Below are 21,038 nucleotides of genomic sequence, written 5' to 3'. Positions count from 1 at the left end.
CAGACTATGTCTAAGATTTCCAGAAGAGTCCAACCTCCATGTGAAATTTTTTATGAGTTCACAAGTGAAAAAAAATTGAAAACCACTGGCCTGTATTCATAGTTTTATGCAACTGAGCAATTCCTCCTCATTTCCATCTCCCCTGATCGTCCATATTCATCAAGGCTGGTAGTGAGAGTGGGTTCATGCACAAGCTCACACAAGCAGAAGTGGCAATAAGTATGCCTTGTTTAAAACTTTAATGGAGAAAGAAAAGGGAGCTGTGAATCTTAGCTTGCACTTCCTGTTGTGACTATCCTGACAATGGTACCTCTGGGGCTACGTCTACACTGGCCCCTCTTCCGTAAGGGGCATGTAAATTTCAGCAGTCGTCGTAGGGAAATCCGCGGGGGATTTAAATATCCCCGGCGGCATTTAAATAAAAATGTCCGCCGCTTTTTTCCGGCTTTTAAAAAAGCCGGAAAAGAGCGTCTAGACTGGCCCCGATCCTCCGGAAAAAGTGCCCTTTTCCGGAGGCTCTTATTCTAACGACGACTGCTGAAATTTACATGCCCCTTACGGAAAAGGGGCCAGTGTAGACGTAGCCTGGGTGTTTTACCTGCAGATTTCCCCTCCACACCTGTGGAATGTCTAAGCCAAATGAAAAGGAGAAAGAAGACAATGCAAGATGACATGTTCAATTAGATCCCCCAAGCCAGTGCATTAGACCAGTGGTCCCCAATGCGGTGCCCGCGGGTGCCATGGCGCCCGCCGGGCCATTTCTGTGCACCTGCCGAGTGATCAGGGCCAGCCCCGCCACCAGGCACATGGTGCATGGGCGGTGCTGGCCCCTGGGCATGCAGCATATGGGTGGCCCCATCCCCGGGCGAGCGGTGCATGGGCTGTGCCGACCCCGGGCACGTGGCGTATGGGCGTCCCCGCCCCTGGGCACGCAGCGCAGGAGCGGCGCCGGCCCCAGGCGCGCAGCGCGTGGGTGATGCCGGCTCCTGGGCGTGTGGCACAGGAGCGGTGTTGGCCACGGGAGTGCAGCGCATGGGTGGCACCGGCACTGGGCACGCAGCGTATGGGTGGCCCCGCCCCCGAGCGCGTGTGCTGCCCCGCCTCCGGGTACCCAGCGCGTGAGTGGCCCCGCCCCCAGGCGCCTAGCAGCCCCAGAAGGTTGGTGACCGCTGCATTAAACTATGAGAAAAGGGCCTGGAAGGTGAACATTGCAGACTGCCTGGAGGGAAAGGGCAAACAGAAGAAAGGCCCAAGAGTCCCAGCAGGAAAAGGAGAGATTCATTAGGACATAATAGGGCTTCTTTGGCAGCAAACAGAGATGCTGCACACTCTAGTGGACTGTAAAATGGAGGGCCTCACCACCAAGAGCGCCTCCAGCTGGTCACTTAGGGAATTAGTATGTTTGGTGCTGGAGCTCCCCCTTCTGGCTGGTGTCTTACCTGCTGTTACTGTTATTCTCCACCACTCTAGGTCAGGGCCCATGTCTCACCCAGACAGGGGTACCCTCCTATCCGGGTACTGCCCTCTTGTAGTGCCCCCACACTCTGGTGTCCTCCCCCTTCGAGGGCCCTCAGTCCCCTTATGCCCACCTTGCCTCAGTGACCCACTGCAAGTCTTCATCTAGTCCCTGCCACGTGGCAAACTGCAGTCTGGAATGGCCACTCATCACTGGCAAGGCGGTGTGGACCTGCTGCTTTTGTCTATCCAGGCTGCCTCCCCTGAGGCCTTACTTCAGGCCCTGCAGCCTGGGAGCTTGCCTGGCCAGAGTTTCCCCAGCTCTGCCTGACTTTCCCCAGCCCTGCTCTAAATCAGGAAGCCTCCAACTTCCCTAGCAGCGAGGTCCCTCCTGCTCCCCAGCCAGAGCAAGAGTGAGTCTCTCCATTCCTCCCTCCTGGAGCCCTTATTTATACAGCCCACAGCTGGGTCCTAATTGGCAGCTATCTGCTGCTGCTGCTTGCTCCATGGCTCCAGCCCATCAGCCCTCACTCAGGGCTGGGTTTTAACCCTGTAAAGGGCCAAGATGGGGCAGATGCCCCGTCAGATGGACCTACAGGGTCGCTAATCACAAACATGCCTTCTGTTGCCATACCCTGGAGAACTATATGTGATGGGGTGTCTGTCTTGCCCCACACTGGCCCTTGGAAGGCTGTGCAGGAGGCAGCTAATTAGGAGAGGATTATAGGAGCAGCCAGTCAGGATCAGGCTGTGCCATATAAGAAGGGCTGCTGGGCAGAGCAGCTTCAGTCACTTCCCCTTTTGCTGCCACTCACCACTGAGGAGGAAGTGGCTGAACACTAGCTGGGTTGATCCCCCAGAAGGGGGAGAACTGAATGTGGCACAGCCAAAGGGCTGTGTCCAGAAGAAGATGCCACGATTCTGGGAATGATGTGGGTCTTGGAGCAGGAGTGACTGGGGTGAAATGTCACCAGATCAAGGTGTGCTGGTGAACAGAACTAATTCCCAGGACAAGCAGGAGGCATTGCAGCGGGGAGTCAAACCCTGTCACGCTCCATTACACCTCTCTACACATATACCCAATATTCTATTAGCATCAGGGGATGCACCTCTCCCACCACTCCACCTCAGGGGACAGTAAGGACAACGATAGTTTCACATACATTAACCTGTGAAAGCCACAGTTGCTGTATGAGTAGATAAAGGTGCATCGGTAGGACATAAATATTCTTTCCCCTTGTTAAGTTCTGTTCCATTAATGTATTAAGTTTTCAATGTATCACCTTTTAAATTCTTTTTTGCTACTAAATAAAATTATATTGTTTGGAAAATAGTTACTTTTTATGAGTTCCTAACATGCTGCAAAGTGCCCAGCAGTTCTGAAGGCACCTAATAGCCTTTTATGGACCTAACCTCCATGAAATTATAAAGAGAAGCTAGATAATTTCATGGAGGTTAGGTCCATAAAAGGCTATTAGCCAGGGGGTAGGAATGGTGTCCCTGGCCTCTGTTTGTCAGAGGCTGGAGAAGGATGGCAGGAGACAAATCGCTTGATCATTGTCTTCGATCCACCCTCTCTGGGGTACCTGGTGCTGGCCACTGTCGGTAGACAGGATACTGGGCTAGATGGACCTTTGGTCTGACCCAGTACGGCCGTTCTTATGTTCTTATGTACCTACTTACTAACTACTTTACAATGTAACAGAACTCAAAGGATCAATGACACAGTCTCCCTTTTGCATCACAGATATTACGCAGCATACAGAAGACAGCTATAATCACTGAGATTTTTTCACTGAGACCTAATCTTGTGAGCAAACAGCATCAGCATCCCTTAAGTCTACCAAGAGAACATTCAGCTGTCATTGTGCACATGCAGAGCTGATAGTTAAATGTTTCCTTCATGCTGTTGAGACATCTGGTGTATGGCTTTATGAACCAGAAAAAAAGCAGTAGGCTGGATCCCCCAGGACCACTATTGGCATTTCAGCAACACCAATGGCAATTCGCTGGTCAGCAAAGAAAGTAACTGCAAGTTTCTGAACAGTCCTATGTCCTTAAAGATTGCACTTTTCCTAACCAGACAACATGGATGTCAAGGAAGCATCCCTGGTGATCCATCAATGCTTGTAGAACCACAGACTCCGTGGAAAGGTGCTCTGGAGCTTATATAGAAACATGCATGCTGTCTGTCACGCCATGCCAGTTCAGGTACCCCATTTCTCCAAATCCACCCACTACATCCTGGAAACTGCCGAGAGGCACAGGCCCGTGTAGCAGGAAACAATTAATGGCCCTGCACAGGTGTGTGACAAAAGGCCCCACAGTGCATTTCCCAGCTCCAAAATTATTTCCCACTGACTGGAAGCAATCCAGAGTTGTAACTCTCCAGAATGTGACTGCCATTTCCCTCTCACTGCACCTCCTTCTGGTATCCCTGGGCAGAGGGCTAGGGCACACTTGGCACACAGATCCAGGAATGTGGCCTTGCTCATCCAAAAATTCTGCAGTCATTGATCCTCGACTCAACTTGCATTATGATGCGTTTCCACATGTCAGTGCTGGTTTCTCATGCCCCAAAGTGATTCTCCACCATCTACAGCTGCTCCATGAACACCCCCTACAACATTTATCTGGCTCTCGTTATGCCTCACAGCAAACTCTGTGCTCCACAAAATCATCACATTCCCCACAGAGTCCATTCTTCTTACAGCTCTAGAAATACCAGAGGCTCATGCATCCTGGGCTCACAATGTTCATAACTGTGCAGAGCCAGGCAGACTTCAGGCTTGTGTCAGAGATGGTGGAATATAAAAAGAGCCCCACGGGATCATGAAGTCTTTTAAAAAAAGGTGTGAAAATTATAGGATACAGATGACATCATCGGATGGAGAAAGTTGCACACTGGGAAGTTGATGCTTCACTCCCAGTGACCCTTGTGTGGCTCCTTTCTGTCCCACTATGCATTGCCAATACTTGCCAAAAGACAATGAGCTGGATGGCTGCAAGTTGCACACTGAGATATCAACCACTGGTGCAACCATACCCTGCATCAATAAAAGCGTGCCTAGAGTGTGCACCAGTGCACAGAGCCTAGGACACACACGCACAAGTTATATACTAACTGCAGCAGCTTTATGCCGCACTAGATGTGGAAGGTGAGGGGCAGCCAAATGAAGGAATTCAAGCAGAGGAGTAGAGTGGTAAGGAAAGGAGGACGGATGTCAGCCTCAGTGTTCGGGATGGAGAAGGGAAAATCTGAAAGGTCAGAGGAGAGGAGATGGTTGCTATCATGGTAGATGACAAAGAGCAGGGGGGTTTTTTTTGGGGGGGGGGAGGGGGATGGAAAGCCAGGATTGAATTTTTGAGATGTTATAGAGCAGGTGCTGAAAGGATCTTTTAACACTGAATGGTGGAGAGCAGGAAACAAACAGAAGGGAACTGAGGATGTTCCCAGAGGAGAATGACGACTTTATCACTGCAAAAAGAGAGGGATGGTTTTAGGGAAATACATGGAGTTCCAGTTCAAACACAGCCTGTCCCAAACTCAGTATCTAGAGGCTATTGGATAACCAGAGATGTAGAACCAAACTTTCAGAATGAAATACTAGAGTTGTGATCTCTCTGGCTGTGTCTAGACTACATGCCTCTGTCGGCAGAGGCATGTAGATTAGACAGATCAGCAAAGGCAAATGAAGCCGCGATTTAAATGATCGCGGCTTCATTTACATTTACATGGCTGCCGCGCTGAGCCGACAAACAGCTGATCAGCTGTTTGTCGGCTCGCCGCTAGTCTGGACGTTCCCCCTGTTGACATCAAAGCCCTTTGTCGGCAGCCCCGTTATTCCTCGTGGATGCCTCTGCCGACATGCCTCTGCCGACAGATGTTGAGGATACAGAGTCAGACTTGGGAGTCACTGGCAAAGAGATATTAGCTGAAACTATTGGGATAGATGAGGCCACTCAAGGAAAAAATACAAAGACAGAAAAGAAGGGGAATGAGAACAGTCTTGATCCTGAGGGTTGTCAATAAACAGAGGAAAAGAAGCCACTAGGAGACACAGATGGAGTGCACAGAAACAGGAGGAGAAGTAGGACTGAACAGAGAAGCAAATGTCCTAGAGGAAAAAGCAGCAGTGATTGACTGTTACAAGTAGCAGAAGACAGAGGAGTGGAAAAGAGGAGAGGCAGAAGATGACTAATGAGCTAACTCAGAGCAATTTCGATGGAGATCAGAGAACAGAAACTGGCTTGTATGAGACATAAGAGACTAAGAGCAGAGGACGTCAGGGCAGTTGGAACTGGTAGCACATTCATGTTGCTCAAAGGTGAAGGAAAGGAGTGAGAGTCATAGAAAGGTTTCTGTAGGATCACACTCAAAAGTTGAGGGAAAGCAATTAAATGTTAGTGGTGATGAGGGCTACTATTTTTGCAGACACTGCCTGGCCCAGGACAGGTTCTGAAGAATCAGCCTTCATTCACTGACAAACCAGTTGGCTCTGGGATGCTGGTACTGGAGGGACCAAGCCCAAATTGCAGACTGCCTGATTATAGGCCAGTGGATTCTGGGAAAATAAATTTTATTGCAGAGAACTCTCATACCTGGTCCTATCTGGGCTTAGGAGGAGGGACATCTCACAACTCAGTGCCTGCCCTGACTGGGAGAGGATTCGGTTTCCATGTTTCCTGGACACACCTCAAAGGATTCAGTGTTTCAGGTCCTTGGCAGCATTGGGAAAGTCACATGTTGCTTCTCCAAACTTTGTTAGCTGAACTCAGGAGTGTAGTTTCTGGCCAAACTCCGAGGACCTGTTGATTCCAGCTGTGATAGTGCCGCTTTGGGAAACACCTTTCCAGCGAGTGGGATCCCCCGCCCTAGCTAATACCCAGAAGCATAAAGACAATCTTGAAAGCTCCACGTAACTTCCCAGCCCTCATGCAGCTCTTGGATTCCATCTGTGCTTATTTTATTTGAACAACCCTTGGCTTTGACATCATTTTAGCCACACTCTTGAATACTGATGGCAGATGTGGTCGCCTCATCTCAAAAAAATATATACACTGGCACTGTGAAAAGTTCAGAAAAGGGCAACAAAAATTATTAGAGGTATGGAATGGCTGCCGTATGAGGAGAAATTAATAAAATTGGGACTTTTCAGCTTAGAAAAAAAAGACAACAAAGGGGGGATTTGATAAAGGTCTATAAAATCATAACAGGTGTGGGAAAAGTGAACAAAGAAGAGTTATTTACTCCTTCCCGTAACCCAAGAACTAGAGGGCACTCAAAGAAATTAATACTTAATGGGTATGGCTACACTACAGAGTTTTGTTGGAAAAACACCTTGAGGAACGTCCACACTGCAATTGCATTCTTCTGCAAGAAAATTGAAAGAACAAAGGGGTTTTTCCGGCATTGGGAATCCTCATTCTATGAGGAAGAAGCCTCTTTGTGAAAGAGCTCCTCCACAAAAAAGCGTGTGTGGATGGGGAAGAGGGAGTTCTTTCAGAGGAAGAGGAGAGGAAAAAGCACAGGTGCTCTGGTGGCCATTCTGTCCATAGCAATCACTGCTTACATGTAAGAGAGTGTCCATTCAGTGTGGACACTTTATTTCAAAAAAGCAGATTGCTTTTTAGATGCACTTTTGCAGTGTGGACACTCTCTTTCGGAAGAAGTTTTTTCGGAAGATCTCTTCTGAAAAAAAGCTTCTTCCGAAAGAAGCCTGCAGTCTAGATGTAGCCAATGGGTTAAAGACAAACAAAAAGAAGTACTTTTCACACAACGCAGAGTCAACGCAGAGTCAACCTTGCCAGAGGATGTTGTGAAGTCCAAGACCATAACAGGTTTAAAAAACAAAACAAAACAAAAAACCTACCGTATATTCCGGCGTACAAGACGACTTTTGATGTTAAAAAAACATCCCCCAAAAATCGGGGGTCGTCTTGTACGCAGGGTATACATCCCGCCTGGGCTGCCCCCCCGCCGGAGCTCCTCCGCGGCTTTGGAAAGCCTCGGGGGAAGCTGGCGGGGGGGCAGCCCAGGCTTTGCAAAGCTGCTGCGGCTTTGCTCCCGGTGCCTCTGGTCTGCTGGGGACCGTCTCCAGCAGACCAGGGACACCAGAAGCAAAGGAGGCGGAGGGGCGCTGGGGTATAAGATGAAACCCTATCTTTTAATTAAAAAATTAGGGGGTCGTCTTATACGCCCAGTCACCCTATACGCCGGAAAATACGGTAGATAAATTAATGGAAGCTAGGTCCATCAGTGGCTATTAGCCAAGATAGGCAAGAATGGTGTCCTTAGCCTGTTTGTCAGAAGCTGGGAATGGATGACAGGGGATGGATCACTTGTTGGTTATTTCTGCTCATTCCCTCTGGGGCACCTGGCATTATCAGAAGACAGGATCCTGGGCTGGATGGACCTTTGATCTGACCCAATATGGCTGTTCTTATGTTGTTGGGTTCTTGTCATAATACAGGTAAGTGACGTCACACCACCTAGCATACTTACCGTTGGAGCAGAACAATGGCTGGCCCAGACTGGGGCTGCAGTCAGCACAGCATTCCTCTGCTCGGTGCCGATTCTGCATCTGGAAGGTGATTTTTCTGCTTCCTGTTGCAGCTTCAAAACCTGCTACCACCTCCGACTCCTCCAGGGGATAGATGAACACTCCTACACGGGACAGCGGAGAAAGAATTTTGAGGCTGAGACCTCAAGAGCCACCAGACAGAGGGCAGCCTGACTCAGAACTGATTATAGCCTTAGGCTCAATATTCCCAGCATGCACTATGTGAGCGATTAGCTCTTCACCTCAAATTCTGCTGCTTGTCACAGGTAGGGATGTGAATGGGTAACTGGTTAACCAGTTACCCAGTAACCATCACCTTTACCAGGTAACGGTTAGCCGGTGCGCAGAAGCAGCCTGCCATTGGTGGAGGGCTGCTGCAGCCCTGCATGGGGCTGAGAGCGGGACCCCCCTGGGCGGGGGGCTGCTCCAACCGGGTTGGAGCGGTCCCTCACTCAGGATCCCACTTAGTCGGTTAACTGGTTAAACGTTAAGTCAACCTACAGGTTAACTCATTAAACAGGATTTTACATCCCTAGTCAAAGGTCCTGAAGAGTGTTCACTCAGAGCAGCTACAGCACAGGCAACTCCAACGTCAGCTTTCCACACGTTCCACACCTCCTAACATGTCTTATCTCTGCCCTGAAGGCAGCCCCTCTATGGTAGAGAGAAGAGGTCAGTCGTGGTTTGTTTATTCAGTCCATAGCCTTAGAGTTGTGGCTCCCAGCAAGGGGAGTCAAACCTGATGGCAAGCGCCTGCCTTCTGGGAATTGGACTGAGACTCACTAACACACTTCACCTAGACCACTTAACAGTCATCACATTGGAATGACTTTCAGTCACTATTCCCAACAAGGACAGAATGGAGCAGTTGACCTACTGATGCGAGGTTTTGGATCCCAGTTCTAGTCCCCTCTGAGCTAGCCAGTCCTCCAACAATGAACTTTTAACCTTCAGGATGCAGTAAGGTAGCTAGAAAACAGTTCCAGAGCCACTTTAGTATTTGCTTAATGCAGAAGAGGGTGCCTAGCCATTTAAATACACAACAACCTGTCTGTCACCTGGTGGAAAGGCGACTGCATCAGTGTCTCCTGGATGCAAACCAGTCCAAATTCACCTATGATATGATCAGGGAGAAGGAAAGCCCAGAATTTCCACCTCTTCTTGCATCAGGGCTGTGCTGGGTTTGGGAAGGATCCTTCTGTCAATCTAGCATTTATGTCCTGGCGCAAGCCTGTGTATTTACTGCCTCCTTCTAGAACATGCTGGGTTTGGTTCTGCATGTATCAGTTCCCTGTTCTAATGGGTCTCCTCCTTTAGCTCATTAAGTAGAGGCAAGAGTTCAAAAGACCAAGGAGGAACAAGTAGAGGAGGGTGAGTGCATCACTGCTTCACACCAAGACAGGTCAGCTCTGCTCCCATATCCCAGCAAGCTGCCAGTTCAGTAGGGACAATTTATTCTTTAGCTCTAGACAGCTGCATCTTACCTTCTACAGGCTCCTCCTCTGAGTTGATGTAAGTGAGGTGAGCAGTGACTCCCAGGGAGTACCCATTGGCACAGGCCTTCACGCAGGAGCTCTTCAGAGGGAGAGCTGTCCAGGTAGCTAGAGAATACAAGCCTGGCATGGTCTCTAGGCACAGCTACCAGGTCCTGAGGCTCTGGAGAGAAGGTAAAAATCACAAGCAAGCATTGAAGACTGGAAGCAAAAAAGGAGAGCTCTGGCGGAACACTGCCTCTCACTTTCAGGAGAGGTTTGGAAGTCTCCCACAGACTCAGCAAAGGGTTTTTCAGCCCTGTTTGTAATGAAGTGGGAGTAATAGGTCGACCGCAAGATTAGATTATTGCACAATGAAGCTGGTGACTTTACAGCATTCTTCCTTCCTTAATTCCTCCCCAGTCCTTCCCCCTGCTCCTTGAGCTTCCATGATGCTTTGCTCTCCTGAACAGTCTCATCTTTCCTCTCAGGCTCTCTCCTCTGCCCCTTTTCTCCATTACCCTTGACAATTCCACTATCTTCCCAGCCACTCAAGTGTACAGCCTGGGGGTACCATTAAACTCCTCTCCCCCTTGCTCTCCTCACATCTCAGTTCTAATCAGCTCTTGTTACCTTGTACTCTGAAACTCTCCTGTCATCTCCATCCCAACCTTCATCTAAAAAGCTCTTCTGGACTTGGGTCCTCTGTCACCTCAGTTATTCCATCTTCTACTTTCCAGCTTCCCTGAATGTCATCTTGCTCCTCTCCAATCTATCCAAAGTGCAATATCACGTTCCCCTATCACACGTCTCTACACCAAGCCACCTTCTTTTCTGCTTTCAAATCTGTCTTCATAACACTTTATTTTGGCAAACCTTCTGTGATGGGATGGACCCAAGGCCGCCATTTTGGGAAGGGAGGAGGGGGCAGCAGCCGTGCACTCCTGGACACAACTTGCTTCTCATGCCGTTCCCCAGATGCTAAGGGAGTGAGGGGAAAGTATTTGCGCTCTGTGCATGCCTCCCTTCCGTGAAGGGAGCTCATCAGCCAGGTGTGAGAGGCACGCACAGAATGCAAGTACTTTCCCGTCACTCCTTTAGCGTCCAGGAAACGGGATGAAAAGCAAGCCGCATGCCAGAGTGCATGGCTGCTGCCCTCCCTACCCTCCCGAAATGGCACCCTTGGGTGGACCAGGCCCAAAGCCCACAGCAAGAAGCTTGTGGCCTTCCCAGACTGCTCCCCAGAGAAGAAATTGAGAGGTCCTCCAAGGAGGGTAGAGCGTCTACAGTGGACGTGTCCAATGAGAGGACAGGAAGGCCCTATGCAGGGGCTGCAGGACCAGAGGCAGTTCAGAGGCAGCTCAGTTTAGTTTTAACATCCCTGCAGCTGTGTCTCCAAAAAACAATCCTACAGAACAGATTTGGATAGGGACCTGAAAAAGGCAGCATCACGCTGCCAGGCTGAGCAGCCACTCAGGGAGTACAACAGCAGAATTAAATGAGTCCACACACCACGCAGGGCAAGGACTCCCTCTGCCCCTGTATTTAATGGAAATTAAGATTAAAATCCCAGGTCCTGTGGCCCTTCAGAATGGATTGTAACACTAGTTCCTGAGAGGAAAAGGGCAACACCAGGACTGATTCTAAGCATCACTGGAATCAAACAGCCATGTGCTTAGTCTTCGTTTATTTTTCCGTGTTAGTAGCAGTTGAGCTCTCAGCCTACCATTTCCCGTAAAACCAGTGCTAGATGCTAAGATCTCCAGAGTGGGCCTAGATGGGCAATGAAACAAAAGAAGATTAATCTCGGACGATGCTCCATGCTCTCTTCAGGGGCTGGACATCAGGCGACATCAAACCTTCCTTCAGCCTCAGAGCACTGTATCTGCTGTTCCCATTGCTGTCCACCACCCACAAAGGTTACCAGAGTAATTCATAACAAGCAAAGGGAAAAAACACACAGAGTAGTTAAGACAAAACAGATTGGAGTCTCTGTTTGCTGGGTGATTAATAATTTAACAGCCAGGTCAACACTAAATCAGAGATCACAGCAGGGAAGGAATTGCAGGAGCGAGGATGCAGAGGCTGGACTGCAATAGGGATGTTAAATTGTGATTAATTAGCTAATTGAGTAGTCGATGGAGTTTCCAGTGAATACTTGATTAGTCTACAAGGGGGGGGGTGATCACTACTGTGACGGTGCGTCGGGGTTTCCCTGTTTCCTGCACCCCCATAGTGGCATGAACAGACTCCGCCAGCCAGTAGAATTGAGGGAGTTTATTGCTTCTCCAAGATACAGCAGAGCACAGATGGGGGGTGACTGGACCCTACAATCCCAGCCCTGTCCCTAACCCCTTCTCCCCTGCTTCCCAGACAGAAACTGACTCTCTTCCAGCCCTGCCCCCCAGACAGGGGTTGGTCTCTGCCTTTCTCCCTTTGTCTCTCTCCCTGGGAGGCAACCTGTCGGACAGGTTGTGAGACCTTTGCCTAGAGACTCATCCGCTGTCCTGATGGGCTGTGCTACAAATAGCCACCAGTGGAGGTCACCCACTGCCCAAGCCCAGCAACCAGCAAGGCACCACCATGCCACACTGGGTTATAGAGCAGACAGCATGCCCCCACTGCGTCATAACTACCCAACTGCAGCTCTGAAGTTTAAATGTAGTAGGAGCCACGTGCACAGCAGCCCGGCTCCTGCTATGTTTAAACTGCAGAGCTGCAGCAGGGTTAGCTTCCAGGGGAGGTGTGAGCCAGGACTAAGCAGTCCCAGCTTGCACCGGCCCCGGGAGCTAACCCTGCTGCATCTCTGCCTACTTCAGTCCCCCCTCGTGCCAGGTCCCCAACTGCTGAGCCTCTGCCTTCTAAATGTAGTAAGAGCTGCGCCTCTACCTCCCCTTCCCCGCCCTACACCCCACTGCAGAGATGGTGTTGGGGAGAACTGGCTTTTAAGCTCCCTCCAGCACCAGCTCCTGCTCCCCCCCCTCCTTGCTGCCTCTGATATAGAGGCAGCAAGGGGAGGGGAAATGTAAGTAGTCGACTCAACTACCCAATAAGCCTAGGCTTACTAGGTAGTCAACTGTTCGACTACTGTTTTACTTCCCTAGACAGCAAGGATTTCAGCAATGCCTCAGGCACATCACGCAAAGTCTACTTCTGGCCCTAGCAGCTCCCTCACTATGTCCATCTTCTACCTGTGGTCGCTAACCCTGAGAAAAGTCGATGAATGATACCAAAAGGTTACGATACCAGCCCATCCAACTTTCCCACCGCATTCCCCATATTGACTGAGGGACATTCCCAAAACTATTGCTCTGATCAAAGGATTTTTCTGAACTAGATGTGAAATGTAATGTTATTTCCACAACATGCCTCAAGGTTCACATAGAGGCATTGCCTGAATCCACAGGCTTCACTGTTTACGAGGAGGTACCATTTGGCCATTCTTCCACCAATGTCACTTACCCCTCACAGGAAGAGACTGCATAGCCCTGGAGTAAGGAAAAGATTATGGCTTAGTGTCCAACCAGAGCTGAACTTCTTCACGGCTGTAAGTGAATAGATCCCCTAACTGGTCAAATCAAGGAAGTTCCATAAAATATTTGGATAAGCTTTAATGCATCTTCCCTACAAAGAGGTGCTATGGTCCCTCTTCTCCAGACACATGTGGTATTTAATCTGTGCTCATCCAGCTTGCTACACACCTCACCTCAGCCCCTACTTTTGATTCATCCTGAATGGATAGCGACATCCCTGCATCTCTAACATGTGCTATGGATTTAGCAGCTCTGAGTGCAATAGGCTAAGAGAAAAGGGCAAGGCCAGATGGAAACACAGCATCTGATTTAATTTCACTCCAGTGGCCTTCATCTCAGGAATTGCAGGCTTATGATACAGACTGTACCCAAAGTTTATGGGGTCAAGGATGCAACTGCTTGGAGCTCCTGGAACCACTTGGAAAACGGCAACACTGACACAGAGGAGTGATAAACCCAAAACAAGTCTGAGGAGGCATCTGTCAGGGATGGTGTAGACGGAGCTTGGTCCTGCCTTGAGGGCAGGGGGCTGGACTCGATGACCTCTCGAGGTCCCTTCCCGTCCTATGATTCTATGAGGCAGACTTGTGATCAGGTCAATCGCTGCTAAGTGGGCAGAGGCAACAAAGGATGGGGACGATGTCTTGAAGCTGTACAGATGAGCATTAGAAAGCATGTAGAACTCCGGAAAGTACAGATTGTATGCAATTGCCCTTACCAAAGCCATCCGCCTACACATGTCATAAACTGTAATTACCAGACAACTAGACTAGTGCACAGATCCTAGGAGGCTGGGCGTCTGAATTTTGGAAGTAATCCAGCCCTTGGTGTAGATCCTGCTGCACCGAGGAACTGGGGGGGTGATTCTTAATACTACAGTCCTGAGGTGAAACCCTGGCTCCATCCAAGTCAATATCAAAAGTCTCATTGACTTCAATGAGGCCAGGATTTCACCCTGATGTACAGGTCCTACTGGTCACGGGCCGAGGGGTTGAGTCCTGGCACGACTGTGGTGCTGAAGTCCCGGGTGTCGTTAGCATTGCTCTGAGGATGATCACGCCAGATTAGCATGAGAGCTCTGGTGGGGCTCTAGAGCACTGGGGTCCTAACAGGGAACTGTCAGAGGAAAACTCCCACTGCTCAAAGTGCAAGCTGACCTAGCGAAGCCAGCTGATGTACATCCGTTCTGACCACGCCCCTGCTAAGACCCCTGGAGCATCAGCAAAGGGAAAAGGTGGCCTTAAGCAAACTATAGGAAACTGGGGGGGGAGGGAGAGGGCTCAGATACATTTCACCTCAGAGCCACTTGTTCCCATGACAGTGTGCTTAATGCACAACCAGTGAGCCCGTTATTTGCTAGGCCTCTGATTGGCCAAAGCTCCATTTAGCTGTTTACCAAGGACTTACCAGAGAGGCTATACTCACTGCTTTTTATCGACAGTCTTTACGTTTATTCTACCAGAGTAAACATGTCCCATCTGCCCCTCTCATGTTTTATGTAGGCTGCAGTGAGCCAGTTGGTAATGAATAAAAACAAATTCACAGGTCCTCATCCTGTCCTCCTCCTCCCCCATTGGGAAGCAAATGGTCTGTGGCAGAGACTGCAAAGACTATGGGTTCCTGCTGCTCTCTCCACAGCATCTCCTGCAAGACAGGTCAGTCCCCTTACCTGAGCAGAACAACAATCCTTCTCTTACTCTGGATTGCCTATCAAATGGCATAGAGCGAAGCACAACTTGCTCGCTCTTTCTGTCTCCTACCCCACTCCTGCTTATCACTTCTACCTGAAAGCGCCGTTGTTAATACCTAGCTGGCAGAGAAAAGAGAGTTATCATTTAAAGAATTAGCATCCTTGCTGTGAATCAACTGATTCAGAATCTAGCGGTATAAGGTGTGTGTTGGAAAACAGTCAGGGAAGGTGAGTGGGTGGCAGCATCTGTAGTAGATATTGAGAGTGGAGCCAAATCCATGCCTAGTATAAGGATGTGGGACTCAGTTGAAGACAACAGAGTGAAATCTACTTAAAGCAATCTGAATCTGGCCCAGAGTGTCTGAGATTAGGCAAAAGTAGCAAAGTATACAATACTCTAGCTCTAGCTTCTTTCATCCACAGATCTCAGAACATTCATTTTTAAGACTCTCAATATTCCTGAGAGATTATTCCTACTGTATTTTTAAAAAATAAATAAAAACCTGACATTTCTGAAGCTCCCTTTCACCTGAATGGATCCCAAAGCACTTGCCTAACTGTAGTCTGGGTGGCAAGATGGGAATAGTTAAAGATGCTCAAGTGCTTACACTCTGAAGGGTCATTTTCAGAAGCTTACAGCTTTGTCAAACTTTCTCGTATTCTGCCGAAATTCAGTATGTACATTTGTCCGATTTTCCCAAGTCATACTGGTTTTTCACTTGCAATGAGATTTGTAATAAAATACGGCTAATAATCTGCTTAATTTGTACTGCACATGGGTACATAGGCAAACCCAGTGGAGAAGTCCACTGAAAAGGTGATCTCATGACATGACAGTGGATTTTCACATGCCTGTGTAAGAAAGCAAAGCAGAAAAAAGCAATTTAAAATCCATGGTGTGTGAGGAATATTGTCTGTGATGGCGAGTGCAGAATTAAGACAGAGCTTTTACCTCATTGATTATACATATTACCCAGGACACAGCTTTCTAACATAGTTTAAAAATTAACTGTACACAACAGAGGGATTTTGTTCATTGTAAAAAAGTAGGAAATTCTGCACAAAAGGGTTTGATCTTAAGCTGACGAAAATCAGGGCAGTATGCCAATTTACATCAGCTGAGGAGTTGTTCCATACTCTTTAATTACATGATCACATACTGTTACTTCCCCACAGACTGGGCCTCATTTAGTGACCAGGCTGGACATAGAATGTGGCAGGAGTACAGAGGACTCAAATGTCATTCACTGCTGAAGTTTTATAGCATGTAACAAATTAATCCAGGGTCCACAGAACCACTGCCTAACTCATTATAGGAGTTGGAAGATGAACAGTGCATAGGCCCAGAGGCCATAAACTGAATGAAAAGAATAAGAATAAATATTGAACAGCTGCCTTGTTCACTGAGCAACTGCCAACTAGCACACGGTGTGAGGCAGAGATCCTGCAGAAAAGCCGTATGTATAATTACGGATTATCACAAGGTGCACACACGAAGGAGCAGAGCTAAAGTTGTGCAGCCAGCCTGACTTTGAATGCTTCACTCTGCAACTTTAACACTCTTTTTTTTCTAAAGTAGGATATATCAAACAGGTCCATACTCAGGAGTTTCTGTGGGGGGATGTCCCCCACCCTGCAGTCCAGCCCCACCCACCGTGGCCCAGCCACGCCCTGGGCCTTGCTCCTGGGTGAGGAAGGGGGAATCAACCTCGGCCTTCCCTGTCTGGTCAAAGCACAAGGGAGGGAGGCTGGGGCAACATGCCTCCCCTGCTTTCCCTAGGTCAGCTAGAATGAGCCCTATGGCGGACCATGAAGGACCCTGGGGGGGGGGGGGGGGGGGGTGTTCATACCCTTCACACCTGCCCTGTGTATTGGCCGGTCAGGGGTGATGGAATAATTTGCCTAGTGCAGGTGCTAACAACCACTGAACTCAACTGTAAATCCTGGATATAATTAGGGATGTTAAAACGGTTAGCTAATTAAATGACAGCATTTAACCGGTTAACTGTTTTAACCTAGGTCCTGCCATGGCTGTGGATTCCAGCCACTGGCCCCGCTGCGTCCAAGATCCCACTGCCCAGCCCCACCATATCCAGGGCTACTCTGGCCTGATGCAACTGGCCACCAGTGGAGTTAACTGGCAAGGGCCGGTTAACTGGCAAGCATACTAGTAAGCCTCATGCTTATCAGTTAACATCCCTAGATATAATGGAAGCCGGGGGTTCAGCAGCTATGGGATATATAGGAAAATCCCTAAACTCACTGTGATAAGTCCCGCTCCTGGAAAGAATGTAACCACAGTTTAACAATGTCCAGTGGCAATGCATAATACTTTAGGACAGGAATATTGTGAACAGAATACTGCAGGGGTTCCCAACATGGTGCCCGTGGGCGCCATGACGCCTGCCGGGGCATTTATATGCTCCTACACCGGTGTTCTAAAACAGTGGTCTCCAAAGTGGGGTGCGCAAGACTATCGGAGGAAGCGCATGCTGCCACACTGAGAGGGGAGACGCTGGTTTGCAAGACATCTGAGGGAGCGTATGCGTGGCGAACACGCCATGCATGTGCTCCCTTGGATGTCTTGCAAACTGGGTGTCTCCCCTCTCAGCTGTTGCGCGGCATGTTCGCCACACGTGCGCTCCCTCGGATGTCTTGCAAACCAGTGTCTCCCCTCTCAGCTGTTGCGTGGTGGCATGCGCTCCTTCCGACTGTCTCGCGCACCCCTTCTGTGCAACAGCTGAGAGGGGAGATGCCAGGTTCGCAAGACATCCGAGGGAGCGCATGTGCAGCGTGTTCAAACACCCATGCAATAGCTGAGAGGGGAGACGCCCGGCGTGCCATGACATCACGGCCTGGGACTTTAAATTTCAAAACCGCGTGGCCCAGCTCTAGGCCCGGTTCGTGGTCTGGGGTCACGGAAGCAGCTGAAGCCAGGCTCGATCACAGACTCAAACTGGAAGGCAGCAGGTGGGGGTGTGGGAAAAATTGGGGGGAGGGCTGGGAGAGGAAGGGGCTTGTGCTGAGGGGAGGGGGGCAGGTCAGGAGAAGAAAGGGGAAGGCACCAAGGGACAGCATAGAAGAGAGATAAATGCCAGGGGGCCAAGTGGAGACAATGAGGAAAAGGGCAGGAGGGGAGGTGTCAGTGGGAGGGGGGACAGGGTGATGCTGGGAGAGGAGAGGGTAAGGGCATTGGGAGCTAGAAGGGGAAGGGGGAGGTGCTGAGAGAAGGCTTGAAAGAAACAATTGAAACAATATAATTAAAATAAAGATTATCCAACTAAATTAACTTTCTATCAAATTTACCCAATTCACATTTAATATGAAAATAGCCTTCAATTTGCGCATTTGACACCTTTTTTCTATTTTTTCTCCAAAGGGGGCCCGAATAATTGCAGAATAATTTAATGAATACCTATGACATATAAAAAAGGTAATTTTACCTTATGGATTCATGTATTATACCATATTAAATATGATGTTTTTCAGGAAAGCAGGGGCCAGCCCAGGCCAAGCTGGTAGAGGCTGCAGATGGGGATCAATAAGCCTTGGGAAATTGTTGGCGCCCACCACACTCTTCTGAAAACATGAATGTGCTACTGGCCACAAAAAGGTTGAGGACCACTGGAATACTGTGTCCAACTAACTCAGGGGGCAGAGGGGATTTGAGGAGATGGAATGTAATCACACATGCTAGGCATTAGCCAGTCAAACCCCAACTCATGCAAAACCAGCCACAGGATCTTTTCTGAACACCAGTGGCCAGATCTTTGGCTTTACTCCCCAACCAAAAGACGACACCTCCCACAACACCGCACCGCCTGCCATTAACGATGCCTGAAGAAACAACTCCTGAGTTTTCCCTCCTATCTACTTTCTTCCAATAGTTACTGTCCCCTTTTCATTGGTGTTGTCTTTTAATTGAAATTCTGAAGGATAAACGCTATGCTAACCCACCAGAGGGGATCCCACAGTTCTGAGCTTGTGTGCCGATATTTGGTTGCACGTGCTTCCTTCACAACCCAGGATAGGGGGCCCCCAAGTCTAGCATGGGTGCAATGGATCCTCTTGTTGACAATGAATTCTGTTTCTACCCCACCCAGGTTCAAATGTTTGCACATCGAGCCAGGTCCTCAAAAGTATTTATGGGTCTAATTTCCATTGATGTCACTGGAAGTCGGGCAGGGTACCTACTTACCTTTGAGGATTTGGGCCAAACTGTTCAGCTTTGTCTTCTTGTCTCTGGTTGTCTCTCCATCCATACCGTACTGACTCACCTGAAAATAAAGGAGGACTTGCTTTCCCTAGCAATGCTGGAAATCAGTCCCCTTCCTACTACGCACCAGGCAGTATCCTAGGAAATCCACCAATCATCAGGCCAGGGCTAAGCATAAAGGCATTGACAGCAGGGTCAAACCAACCTCACACAAGTGCAACACAACACTTTGAGGAAAAACAAGGGCAAGAGGGAAAGCACAGATAACTGTGGGTGAACACACAAAAGTGTTGTGCCCACAGTTATAAGGCACCCCCAAGTAGTGAGCATATGCATTCTAGTTTACCGTGCTGAAGGCTGAACAAGGGGGAGGAGACAGGCATAGTGAGGTAGCAGGGGGGGAAGAGAATTTTCTTGTGATAAGGACATTAGGCTAAGTAGGAATTATCCTTGACCCTTGATGTGCTGCACTGAGACAACAGCCACCAGATTTCAAAGAATCCCCACCAGTGACTGACAATGCTCTCTACCCCACCTCAACGCTTTCCTGCTTGCATTCACTACCCCTTCCCACTGGCAAAGAGGGAAGGTAAAATAAGAAATGCAGCCCTTAGTACGCTAAGACAAAGCCACCCACACCCACGAGTTAATGCACATATTGGACATTAAAAATGGGGTCTCCTGCTGCGACCCATGGGAGTCCCCATCTATTCCCAAACACATTGCTCAGCTGGGGAGGGAAAATTGTCATATTAACAAATTGTCAGACAGAAACCACGGAAATGCTCCAAAGTCTGTCTGGCTCATGGTGCCTCTTCACAACCGAGCCACTCAATCTTAGGGGAGTTTAACACAAAAAGAAACTCACCTGAGCACCTTTTTCATGCAAACTGATGTCAAACAAGCTAAAAGCCTCCATCCCTGCACGGATAGTAGGTACGCTAGAGCAGGGAATCCCTGCCTTCCCTGAAGCCACTTATAAAAACTACAATTCTTCACAACAATAATCAAATACCAAGAAACAGAGAAAACTTTCTTTTCGGCACACCCGCTACATCTCATGCCACTGAGCCCCCAATTCCGTAGCGCCTAGCAAAAACACCCTAAAACAGCCGGGCATACTCTCCCCACTTCTCAGCAATGCCTGATGAGGCAAAGCCGTGCCGTAGGGAGAAGCTCCCACATGTCTCAGTTATCAGGGACTTGCACAGTACAGACCGTGGAAGATTTGCGAACATACTATGGCGTATTATAAATAATTAAAACGACACTTGTCAAATACTTAAGGGCAGGTCAGTTTGCGATGCTGCAGCCTTGGCTGGAGGGTTATTTCATTGTGTTCACTTGCTTTCTTGCTAATTCAGTAAATGTATTACCAACCTGCAGTTAGTCTCCTGGTCATTAGCCATGAAAAACACAAGTAAGCAGAAGTGTGCCCCCCCCCCCCACCAGTTTAGGGGGTTGCTGGCCACAATTTACCCCCACAGGGAGGGAGCCTGATCAAGCAAAGGTCTCATGTCCATCTTTCCACCACCAGACCTTGTTCAAAACCCCCATACACACATGTCTTGCCCTGCAAAGTTGCCTGGCAGGACTGAGTGTTAAGCACTTACCAGGAGGATGACACACAGTCTGCAGTCCCAGCTTCAGAATTAGAAACACATAAGGAGGAGGAATTCAATCAGTCCCGGTTCTGGATGGTGTCCTGCCAGGGACATTTACCAGAAGCCTGGTCTTTCCTGCCCTTCAAGCTCTTCTTTTGCTCAAGAGAATGATGGGTTGGTTCCCTCCCCAGCCTGCTGTCTCTCCCTCTCCCTCTCCCTCTCCCTCTCCCTGCTGCAGACTCTCTCTCTCTCTGGCACTGGCTCTCTCAGTACTGTAGCTACCTCTCTTCCCTCCTCAGTGCCAGAAGTAAGGGAGCTGAGCAGCTCCAAGCTCAGCCTAATTAAAGGGCCATACGCCCTGGTCTGGCAGCAATGGGGAGGGCATGGAGCCTGCTCTGCATGTGCTGTCTTGTTTCTCAGGGGAATGGTGAACCTTGCCAGAGGTATTTGAGAGACAAGCAGGAAAACAGTAGGGAGCTACAGACTTACTCACACAACAAGAAGA

At 49.0% G+C, this 21,038-nt stretch overlaps 1 protein-coding gene across 1 annotated transcript in view; it reads right to left on the bottom strand.

Annotated features, from left to right (window-relative positions):
- Window positions 1-20,739, bottom strand: part of VWA5B2 (von Willebrand factor A domain containing 5B2) — a 47,796-nt gene extending 27,057 nt beyond the window's left edge. Inside the window, exons 1-3 of the mRNA XM_025179191.3 lie at window positions 20,543-20,739; window positions 9,503-9,674; window positions 7,961-8,122 (exon numbers count right to left, since the gene is read on the bottom strand). Coding sequence (XP_025034976.3) covers window positions 7,961-8,122; window positions 9,503-9,641 — 301 coding nt within the window. The 5' untranslated portion in view covers window positions 9,642-9,674; window positions 20,543-20,739. The remainder of the gene's footprint in view (window positions 1-7,960; window positions 8,123-9,502; window positions 9,675-20,542) is intronic.
- Window positions 20,740-21,038: the final 299 nt, after the last annotated feature.

This window comes from Pelodiscus sinensis, chromosome 10, assembly GCF_052426305.1.
Source record: "Pelodiscus sinensis isolate ZL-2025 chromosome 10, ASM5242630v1, whole genome shotgun sequence".
In the NCBI taxonomy this organism is placed as follows: domain Eukaryota; kingdom Metazoa; phylum Chordata; order Testudines; family Trionychidae; genus Pelodiscus; species Pelodiscus sinensis.
Note: the sequence above shows the minus strand (reverse complement) of the source record. Positions and strands in the feature narration are given on the sequence as shown.